At 41.5% G+C, this 12012-nt stretch overlaps 1 protein-coding gene across 2 annotated transcripts in view; it reads right to left on the reverse strand.

Moving 5' to 3' along the window:
- The window catches only part of LOC149456821 (calcium-activated chloride channel regulator 1-like), a 49389-nt gene that overhangs the window by 15486 nt on the left and 21891 nt on the right, over positions 1 to 12012 (reverse strand). For both annotated transcript variants that reach the window (XM_089684425.1, XM_089684424.1), the window contains exons 7-9: positions 11233 to 11460; positions 8884 to 9064; positions 4127 to 4233 (exon numbers count right to left, since the gene is read on the reverse strand). In XM_089684425.1, the coding sequence (XP_089540551.1) occupies positions 4127 to 4233; positions 8884 to 9064; positions 11233 to 11460 (516 nt within the window). The remainder of the gene's footprint in view (positions 1 to 4126; positions 4234 to 8883; positions 9065 to 11232; positions 11461 to 12012) is intronic.

The raw sequence follows: 12012 nt of genomic DNA on the forward strand, positions 1-12012 counted from the left end.
CTGTGTGGAGGAGTGTGTGTCTCCCTCTGATCAGCTCTCAGAACTCTCTGTACTGAGCCTTGAAGAGTTTACCTTCAGCTCTCTGCCCCCTTTTTACTGAACTCTCAGACAAGCTTTAAAATTCAGCACTTTGAAGGGATGTAGAGAAGAGAGAGCTGCAGATAAACAGGTACAACTTATGTAGGAGGATTTCTTTAATCTCTGTGTATCATCTGAAGCCAGTCACTTCACTGGGTATATGTAAGGGTTGACAACCATATAAGCAAAATAAACAAATTTGAAAAAAGTACAATATTTTGCTCATGCCAACTAACTGATCTGAAATTCTTCTTCTATTTTGCAATATGGAACAAATCAGTCTTGTATTAAAAGTCCAACTCAAGACAAGCATATTTTTGAATAATACAATCTACAGTAAGTGAATTTTGAATTATTATTTTTTAAAACTATTTTGAACTAGAGTTTTTTTTTTGCAGTGCAGTGGGGAACCAGGCACCTAACATTCTGAATGGCGTCAGATGTAAAGAGGCTTTAGAGCTTGAAGACAGCAACATTTTGAGTCTTCTATTGTGAGAGCTGTGACAGACCCAACCAGAACAGGGGCTTTTGGAGGGGACCCCTCCTGAAGACTGGGTTGGAAAAGCTCCTCCACTTGGGACAGAAAGAAAATGAAGAGAACCCTGAGATGTGATTTAACCAGAGCAATGACAGCTCCGAAGAAGATACGTATACAAATAGATGGCAGAAACAATGCAGGGGTAGGGGGTGTGTTCCAGGGGTCTTCCCAACATAGAGTTGGGCTTTAAGCCTCACATTTAACAATCGGGACAGGTGTATCTAAGCTACTGTCTCCATATAGTTCAGTGTTGTAGGAATATTGTAATATATATATATATGGGCAGCACAGTGGCTAAATGGTTAGCACTTCTACCTGGCAGTATTAGGGTTGTTGGTTCGAATCCCAACCATGGCACCACCTGCCTGGAGTTTGCAGGTTCTCCTGTGCCTGCGTGGGTTTCCTCTGGGTACTCAGTTTCCTCCCACACTCCAAAAAGACATGCTGGTAGGTGAATTGGCTCCTGTCTAAATTGTCCCTAGTATGTGTATGTATGAATGTGAGTTAGGGACCTTAGATTGTACGCCCCTTGAGGGTTAGGGACTGATGTAAATGTACAATATATATGTAAAGCACTGCATAAATTGACGGCGCTATATAAGTACCTGAAATAAATAAATGTATATACTGTATGTGGTGTATTCTCATGTTATTGACCAAGCCAGAATATGACTGAGCTAGATGTATTTTACACAAAAAACACAGCCAAGAACTCTTTGTTATGCTCATTTTATGCAAGATAACCTGGGCACTCAGGGGCCCCACATGTTACAATCAAAGGAGGTAATTTGCAAATTTGCAAGGGTGATAAATGCAGATAGCTCAGTCAGACTTGAAAGGAGTTGGTCAACATCTACTAAAAGAGGTATTAAGTATGGTAACTAGCATTCTTCAAAGGGTAACTTGTTTATCTAATTAACCACTTCCAGTCTGGACACTTTTACCCCCTTCCTGTCCAGGCCAATTTTCAGCTTTCAGTGCTATCACACTTTGAATGACAATTGCACGGTCATGCAACACTGTACCCATATGAATTCGTTACCACTTTTTTGAGACAGATAAAGCTTTATTTTGGTGGTATTTATTCACCACTGGGATTTTTATTTTTTTTGCTATGTAAATTAAAATGTCCAAAAATTTTGAAAAAAAGTGTTTTTCTTATAACATTTTGCAAATAAATAGTATTTCATCATAAATCTTGGCCAACATTTATTCCGTTATATTTTTAGTGAAAAAAAAATTACCCAAATTAGTTTATAACCAAAAATTATAATTTTTAAACATTTATTTTTAATTTTTTTTTTTGTATTATTTTTTATTTATTTATTTATTTTTTACATACTGTCACCCTAGCAGTACAGTGTCACCATGGTGACAATGTACTACTTGTGGGGGGTGAGGAAGATTTTTTTTTTAACACTGATTGCTTTTACACCCATAAAGGATGTAAAAGCAATCATTTCTCCTTCTCTCTAGCTGCATTCTTGCAGCCATTGAGAACTACTGAGTGAGCTGTGATTGGTCACAGCTTGTCACATGGTACAAGGCTGTTGTGACTAGCCTTGTACCATGTGACCTCTGTGATCATTCACAGATTTCACACGTAGTAAGCAATGATGTCACAAGTGACATCTTGCTTGCTACTCTGCATGTGATCAGTGATTGGCCAATCAGTGATCACATGATCGGGACCTCGTACAGAGGTCCCGTCCGACGATCGGTGTTCCACTGTGTCCGGAGGACACAGGGAGCGCGCACAAGCAGGGTGCAGGGAGGCCGTTTATAAACGGCCACCCGACCCTGCACTTCCACTGTCCGGCCGTTTATATACAACAGCCGGACAGGAGGTGGTTAATAGTAAAAGAATGTAGTTTAGGAAATATCTGGACAACTTTAGATTAGAATTATGACTGCAGCTGTCCAAGCACAAAAGGCATTACCTGTCACCCAAAAGATCAAAGGGGCTACTAAAAGTGGCCAATCAGAGTGCTTGCCATTGTACTGAATGGGACAAATGTGTATATTAAGGAAGCTTCTTTTTGGTTAGGTTGACACAAGAGAAAGGGGTTCTCTGAAGGTTTCTAATGACTGCACGAATATTCTAAGTATCCTGTCATCTGCCTTGTTTGTATCTCTTGTTTATGAATTGTTTCTGGGCCGAATAAATGCATCTCTCTGGTAAAGAACTTTTGGACTAATTGCTGCGGGAAAAGTACATTTATAAATACACACTGGTCATACGTCCTCCATCATTGATACAAAACAACAGATTTGTCTTATGAACTGTTTCTGTGTGGACCTCATAATTTAGAAGACAACGAGTGTCAGCCTCAGAACCCAGCCTATAGGTTACTGCAGACCTACAAAAAGCTGGTGTTTCAGCATGTCGGCTAAAACAAATGCACTTTATTAACAATGGTGAAAAACAGCCTGTCAAGGTCCTACCTTTCCTCAGGGCTTGTGCTGCTCCATGTGCTGGCATCCATCTTAGGTGTCTGCAAAGCATTGTGGGATCCTTTATGCTTTCAGCCTCTGCGGCTCCTCCCCAAGGAGGTGGCGGCTTATCACATATAAGTCTGCTGTTTGTAGCTGTCCATTGCATTTGTGTCCTGTCTGTTGCACAGCAGCAAGCTCCTGTTTTGTTCTCATTGCTCTCCTGGATACCGACTCGGCTTTGGCAAGACTCCTTCCTGGCTTCTGATCTCGGCTCTGGCGACCATCCTTCCTGGCTTCTGACCCCGGCTCTGGCGACCATTCTTCCTGGCTTCTGATCCCAGCTCTGGCGACCATCCTTCCTGGCTTCTGATCCCGGCTCTGGCGACCATCCTTCCTGGCTTCTGATCCCGGCTCTGGCGACCATCCTTCCTGGCTTCTGACCCCGGCTCTGGCGACCATCCTTCCTGGCTTCTGATCCCGGCTCTGGCGACCATCCTTCCTGGCTTCTGATCCCGGCTCTGGCGACCATCCTTCCTGGCTTCTGATCCCGGCTCTGGCGACCATCCTTCCTGGCTTCTGACCCCGGCTCTGGCGATCATCCTTCCTGGCTTCTGATCCCGGCTCTGGCGACTATCCTTCCTGGCTTCTGATCCCGGCTCTGGCGACCATCCTTCCTGGCTTCTGTCCTTCCAAGTCATCCGCTGTTGCTGTTGGACTTGCATAGACTCTGTCTTGTTTTTGTACAATAAACCTACCTTTAATTGCACCTCCTTGTGTGTCTGGCTCCTCGCTCCCTGACACAGCCTTAAAAATCCAATGCATTTCGGCAGTCAAGCCTGGTGGCAGAAACGTGTTGGATATTTAAAGCTGTTTTCCACCAATATTTATAACGTGCATGTGTTTTAGGCGACATTTTGAAGCACCAGCTTTTTTCCTCTTACATTTAACAATGATCTGGAAAATCATACCCAACTGTAGATGTACATTTTAGATGTGTCCTTTGCCTTTTACTCGTGTTTTGTACATGTACTATAGATTGCACACTGGTAAACTGTAGTTAAAAATTGACATTACCTGACTAACCCTCTGAGTGAAATCCACATTTTCATTTGAGATTCCAATAAAGGCATGAATGAGATCATTGGACTGAAGACTATCTGTTGCAAAATATTTCAATCCACCTGAATAAAAAGAGTAGAATTACTGTTATTAGTAAATATGTTTTAGTGTTGCTATCTTGCTGCTCACACTACTCTATGGTTTAGTATCACACCTGTCACATCAGTCTCCAACAATAGAGAAAAAGGCACAGGCTTTATGTATGACAAGAACTCAGAAACACACTTTATTGCCATTCCTAAGGCCTCTTTCACATGGGCATTGTCAGGTGGCAAAATCTGTTGGTTAAGACACATTTTTAACTTCAGCTGCCTGTCAAAACCAGGCAATGGCCACTGGACATCCCCATACACATTGTCGTGGTCGCAAAACTGTGCTTCACAGCTAGGAAAAGATAGGGCATGTTGCATTTACAGGTAATACCACCTGCCTCTACGCCTTATAGAGGTGAATTGGGCTGTACTGTAACTTCATCTAATGGACATGGATGCAGCATGGTGAACAGGAATTTCAGTGTGGGAGATGGCATATTCCCTCTCAATTGCATGCTAACCGCAAGGCAGCTGCTACTGTGGCCTAAGGGAACCTGGAAGTGAGGATTAAATGTGGCCAGCAATGTGTGGGGGTACCTTTGACTTGAGCATATGCAATCTGTCCACCATCGCACAAAGACAAAAAAAGGCACAAACAGTGCCAAGGCAATCATGTTTCTTTATTTATTTAAATGAGCGAAGAATCCTATTGGTTGATGTAGATAACTTCTTCTATTTTTACTATAATTTCTGTACATCATCCCTGGTATCTGTCCCTGTTAACCACTTCAATAGCGGGTACTTTTACCCCCTTCCTGCCCAGGCCAATTTTCAGCTTTCAGCGCTGTCGCACTTTGAATGACAATTGCGTGGCCATGCAACACTGTACCCATATAAAAATCTTATAATTTTTTTCACACAGATAGAGATTTATTTTGATTTTTTTTAATTCTTTGCTAAATAAAACAAAAGAAACCCTGAAAATTTTGAAAAAAAACAAATTTTTCTTCGTTTCTGTTATAAAGTTTTGCAAATAAATAACATTTCTTCTTCATAAATTGTTCATAAGTTTTGGTCAAAATGTATTCTGTTACATTTCTTCAGTGAAAATACCCCAAATTAGTGTATATTATTTAGTCTGTACTAAAGTTACAGAGTCCACAAACCAAGATATATACAGTGGGGATCGAAAGTTTGGGCACCCCAGCTAAAAATTTGTATTAATGTGCATAAAGAAGCCAAGGAAAGATGGAAAAATCTCCAAAAGGCATCAAATTACAGATTAGACATTCTTATAATATGTCAACAAAAGTTAGATTTTATTTCCATCATTTACACTTTCAAAATAACAGAAAACAACAAAATGGCGTCTGCAAAAGTTTGGGCACCCTGCAGAGTTAATATCTTGTACTGCCCCCTTTGGCAAGTATCACAGCTTGTAAACGCTTTTTGTAGCCAGCCAAGAGTCTTTCAATTCTTGTTTGAGGTATCTTTGCCCATTCTTCCTTACAAAAGTCTTCCAGTTTTTTGAGATTTCTGGGCTGTCTGTCACGCACTGCTCTTTTAAGGTCTATCCATAGATTTTCAATTATGTTGAGGTCAGGAGATTGTGAAGGCCATGGCAAAACCTTCAGTTTACACCTCTTGATGTAATCCCCCGTGGATTTCGAGGTGTGTTTAGGATCATTATCTTTAACTTCAGCTTTTTCACAGACGGCATCAAGTTACCATCCAAAATTTGCGGAAATTTTATTGAATCCATTTTTCCTTCTACTCGTGAGATGTTCCCTGTGCTACTGGCTGCAACACAACCCCAAAGCATGATTGATCCAACCCCATGCTTAACAGTTGGACAGAGGTTCTTTTCATTAAATTCTGTGCCCCTTCTTCTCCAAACGTACCTTTGCTCATTCCGGCCAAAAAGTTCAATTTTAACCTCATCGGTCCACAGAACTTGTTTCCAAAATGCATCAGGCTTGTCTATATGTTCATTTGCAAAGTTAAAACGATGATTTTTGTGGTGAGGACGTAGAAGAGGTTTTCTTCTGATGACTCTCCCATGAAGACCATATTTGTACAAGTATCTCTTTATAGTGGAATAGTGTACCACAACTCCAGTGTCTGCCAGATATTTCTGGAGAGATCGTGCAGGCAAACGTGGGTTTTGAATTGTTTTTCTCACAATCCTGCAAGCTGTTCTGTCTGATATTTTTCTTGGTCTTCCAGATCTTGCTTTAACTTCCACTGTTCCTGATGACTGCCATTTCTTAATTACATTCCGGACAGAGGATATTGACATCTGAAAAAGCTTTGCTATCTTCTTATAGCCTTTTCCAGCTTCGTGAGCGTCAACTATTTTCAGTTTCAGTTTTCTAGACAACTGCTTAGAAGAACCCATGGTGCTGATTGTTGGGGCAAGGTCAGATGAGTCTGGGCATTTAAAACCTTTGAGATTGACATCACCTGGTCTTCCCAGACGATGATTGAGAACAATCCATGACACTGGCAGGTCTCAGCTTGGCAAAGGGGGCAGTGCATGCTATAAATTCTGCAGGGTGCCCAAACTTTTGCAGACGCCATTTTTTTGTTTTCTGTTATTTTGAAAGTGTAAATGATGGAAATGAAATCTAACTTTTGTTGACATATTATAAGAATGTCTAATCTGTAATTTGATGCCTTTTGGAGATTTTTCCATCTTTCCTTGGCTTCTTTATGCACATTAATACAAATTTTTAGCTGGGGTGCCCAAACTTTCGATCCCCACGGTATATCTGTCAATTGATCAATACTGATGTACGGCCCATTTCATTTCTTGAGGCCCGAATAGTACAAATACCCCACAAATCACCCATTTTTGGAAAATAGACAGTTCAAGGTATTTAGTAAGAGGCATGGTGAGTTTTTGGAAGTTGCAATTTTTTGTTAGAATTTGTTGGAAAATATAGAAATTTTTTTTGTTTAACATATTGTCACCAGTCCAGTACAGCGTTATTATATAACTGGTGTGGCAGTGATCAGAGACACTGACTGGTGACAGTATATAAAAAATAATAATAATAATTTAATTTGAATTTAAATGTATTCTTTTTCAAATTTTTCTATTATTTTTGTTTATTTTTATTACGTTATTTTTTCTTTTTTTACTATTTTATTTTTCAGCACACTTTGACCAAAGCAATACAATGTTACCATAGTAACATTGAGCTACTCTGGTGATCAGGATTTTTTTTCTTTTTAACATATTATGATTGCTAATATCAATATATTTAATTGATATTTGCAATCATTGTTACTGAATGAAGCTGATTCATTCAGTCTTTTGTTGTGATTAGCTGTGATTGGGCAAAGTTCATCACATGATACAGATGGGCTGTGATTGGCCTTGTCTGTATCATGTGACTGCTTTGACCAGTCACAGCTAACAACATAATTGTATACAATGGATGGCATGACAGGAAGCCATCCATTGTATACAATTGACATATGATCTGCTGTGATTGGTCACAGTGGCCACATGACACTGGCAGCAGGCCGGTGTATTGATATGTAATCGGCTGTAACCCGTGGACACAGCTGGTGACAGATCGCGCCTCTGCGCGGCCCCGCGAGCGGCTCATTTTGATAGGACTTCGTATGACGCCCAGTCACAACGAGGAGTGTAAATATAAAAGTCCCAGTTTGACTTTAACGCCCCTCGCATGTACTGCACATGGTATTAACACCTTCCCTCCTGGCCTATAGCAGATTGACGGATGGGCGGGAAGGTTTTAATACCATGTGTAGTACATGCGAGGGGCTTTCAAGTCAAACTGGGACTTTTAATTTTACAGGTATAAAAAAAGATACTAGTGTGGTGGTACTACAGGCATTAGTAACTGGCAAGTATGCTGTTACACAGTTAATAATTATGTTAATGTACATGAGAATTCATATAGTTTATTCTTTGTACCATTTCCTATGGATATTTCTATAGTTAGTTATGCTGCCATCCAGTGGCCTTATTTGGTAATGCACTTGTTTTTTATATTAGGTCCCTGAGATCTATGACACAGTTCCTTTGCATATGAAGCTCCTCCCTTCTTCTTGAGTTCAGCACTTCCTGTGTCATGGAGGCAGCTAACAGACCACATGTAACAGGGACACATGTATTCTGCATAGAACGCTACAGAAACTATCATCTTTTGACCACATAATACTGGAAACCATTCATTCTGCTGTATCCTGTTGTCACATGTACAGAATAAAGCAACTTCTGGATGAACACAGTATTGGTGAGTTCAGCTATCTGATAAGGATTGCCCACAGTGATTATATCTGCTTATACAGGCTAGGCAGAGAGGTCTCACAAGGGATAAATTGCTATCACAACAATCTGAGTCAGAATAGCAAGTATGTCCTATTACTGACTATTAGTGGCGCTTATGTCGCGGGCCAGTCCAAGGACTGTTTATCAAGATGGCAGACAACAGTGTTAGTGCGTGCATGGAACAGCGTGTGATGATGAAGTTTCTTTGAATGAAGGCGTAAAACCTGTGGATATCTACAGTTTCTACTCCTTGAAATTTGTTCATTTATTATATAAACTCAAAAGTCCCAGTTTGTCTTGAATGCCCCTCGTATTTCGGGTTCCCTCAAGTCTTGCCTCAAATCTCAATACAAGATTTCTGATCTACCTCTCACCTGTCATATCAGCGATATCTTCCAATTCCTTTGCTGCACTAGAGCTCAAAGCAATTGTATGAATAATGGCTCCACTGGTTTTAATGACATTAAAACACTTGCTGGTGACATAAAGATCATATCCATCTGCCAGAAATATGATTTCAGTTCCATCTGATGATCCATAAAGCTTCTCGTTCACCTGAGCGATAATAAGAGTTGATGTTATTTCCTTCATACTACAAAAGAACTCCAGACATAAATTTACAACTGAAATCCAGGCAAATAGCTAAATACACTATTGAGATCCTGTACATGTGCAGGAGATATTTTCCCTGCAAAATGATTTAGATTTCTGTCCATCCAGTCCTGAGATTTACACAGCCCTGGCAAACCACACAGCCGGCCTGGTGATCTGACTTTTCTCTAGTGCAGATAAGCAAAATAGCTAAGTCACCTCCCTGCCTTTAACCTGTGATTGGACCACAAAACAAGCAGCAGACTGATGAGCTCATCTTCTAGGTTTCTCCTCTTATTAGCAGTGTTCTTTGTCAGCCTGTGCATCAAGCACTGGATTGGTTCCTAGTTATGCCCATTCCTCTCACAAGAGTTTATCAGATCATACCAAATCAAATGTGGGTACTTAGACTAGTTAGATTTAAAGTTACGTTGAATTATTCGTTAAATAATATGTAACTACAAAGATTGGTGGTTTTTTTTTATCTGACTGGAGTTCAGCTTAAAGCTGGCTTCCAGTTATGTCTTTTTTTGCATAGTTATATTGGTCCAGCTTGGACAGATGAAGGTATGCGTATGCCATACCTGTGGAAGCAGAGAATCAATGTAGTAGTCATCGCTAATACGCAATCACCGCTGTATTCCAGGTCTGCTGCCTGTGCATTTTCTGATTGGACAAAAAGGAGAGAGTGGGCCGAAATATTACAATCTCCATTTCATCCAATCAGAAATTGCTTTGCATTCACTGAGAATAATGCAAGGCATTCTGTGAATAGTGCGTATGCCGAGTAAGCATTGCCGCAGTGGGAAGCAGAAGATAGTGGTGATCTATGTAATAGCCATGACTAGTACAGTGGTTTTCTGCTTCCAAAAGGATCCCACAGCTATGGCATATGCATACTTATATTGGCCCAAACTAGACCAATTTAATTATGCCCAAAAAATGGAATGTGTGAAAAGAAAGTGCATCATACTGATCCTATTGAGAAGTAAGCAGGCTGGGGCAGAGTAATAGGGTTCTGAGATTCTCCTTTATCTCTGCTGCAATTATAACACGCAGTGCAATATTATTTTTTTTATGTTGGGACCAGGGGCGGACTGACAACTCATGGGGCCCCCGGGCAATAGGGGATCATGGGGCCCCTGTGTCCTTGCCCAAACTCAAGAAAAAGCCTATGAAAAAGGTACCAGGGGCATCTCATGGAGCCCCCTACTGACCCCGGTCAGTGCCCGAGTTTCCAAATGGTCAGTCCGCCCCTGGTTGGGACTGTGGATTGTAATGCATTGCAGCATGTTACAGTCTGTGGAATTTGCTGCGTAAAAATGCAATATTTGTTTTCTCAGTGCACACTAACCCAGCATGTTGGTGTGAACTAAAACCATGGGAAGTATACAGTGGAGTCCCAAGGCAGGTGCGGGGGGAGCTTTCTTTACAACTTACCTATTCGTGGAGCAGGTCCGGTGTCACCCCGTATAGGTTGCATGCCGACGATCCCCGCAGGATGGATGGGATCTGCGGATTGGGGAGCATAATGAATCGGACTCCGATCCATTATGCTCAATCCGCAGATCCGAACCATCCTGCGGGGATAGTCTGCATGCAACCTATACAGGGTGACTCCGGACCCGCTGCATGAATAGGTAAGTTGTAAAGAAAGCTGATGATCCCCGCAGGATGGATGGGATCTGCGGATTGGGGAGCATAATGAATCGGACTCCGATCCATTATGCTCAATCTGCAGATCCGAACCATCCTGCACTATACGGGGTGACACCATACCTGCTCCACGAATAGGTAAGTTGTAAAGAAAGCTGATGATCCCCACAGGATGGATAGGATCTGCGGTTTGGGGAGCATAATGGATCAGAGTCCAATCCATTATGCTCAATCCGCAGATCCGATCCATTCTGCGGGGATCGTCAGAGAGGGTGTCACCCAGTGTTACCGCACCGGGTGACACCAACCCTAGGGACGCCTCTGGATGTATAGCTATTTGCCTTTTTCTTGCATTGGGACTGCACTGGGCACTGCGGTGTGAACAAGCCCTAGAAGTCCATTTATCTTTTAAATTGCTCAGTAGTTTAGACAGGGCATACTAATGGATGAAGTAAAAAAAACAAAATCCATTTTACCTGAAAAGCCTTTTGAATGGCAATGCAGAAGTCTGATCCATAGTTTGAGGCTGTATTTGGGAAACGTGATTTCAGTTGCTCGCGGTCTGCATCACTGTTGATTTGTTTGAGCTCAGCCAGGGTGAATGGGAAGAGTGAGAATTCAACAAGACCAACGTACGTTCCAGGAGCAATCGCCTCAGTGAGAAATATGTCTACTGCTTGGTGGACTCGCCACAGACGATTGTTCTGCAGACAGATAAGAGGATTTGACTGAACAAGCACATACGTGGAACTGGGAAATTTTGAACTTTTAAAGTTCCAGAGAATGGGGGTGGAACAGGGGGAGGGGCTACTGCACTGCAAATGGAGGGTGTAACAAAATTACGCTAATAGTGGGAGGGGCTTAAAACGTAAGCCTATGTACAGAGTACAGGAGTTAGAAGTATGTAATGTACTGGGGTCCAGGCTGGGTAACGCACATAGTGTAGGGGTCTGGGGTGGGTAACATACATAGTGTGGGGGTCAGGTGCGTGTAACATGTATAGTTTAAGAGTCAGAAGTATATACAGCCCAGCACACCACACCTCCTGTGATTCTTTTCATTTCCACCCTTAAATATAATACAAGAGTACCACCTAGGTACATGCGTACAAATTCCATACAACATACAGACACATGTAACATGCATGCAACATACATTCACACTGCATACACAGATACATGTAACATACAAACCCACTGCATACGACATACATACATGCAACATAGATACACCTATATGAAACATACATACATATG

This window comes from Staurois parvus, unplaced genomic scaffold (assembly GCF_062004578.1).
Source record: "Staurois parvus isolate SC_StPar_1 unplaced genomic scaffold, SC_StPar_1.0 ptg000347l, whole genome shotgun sequence".
NCBI lineage: Eukaryota > Metazoa > Chordata > Amphibia > Anura > Ranidae > Staurois > Staurois parvus.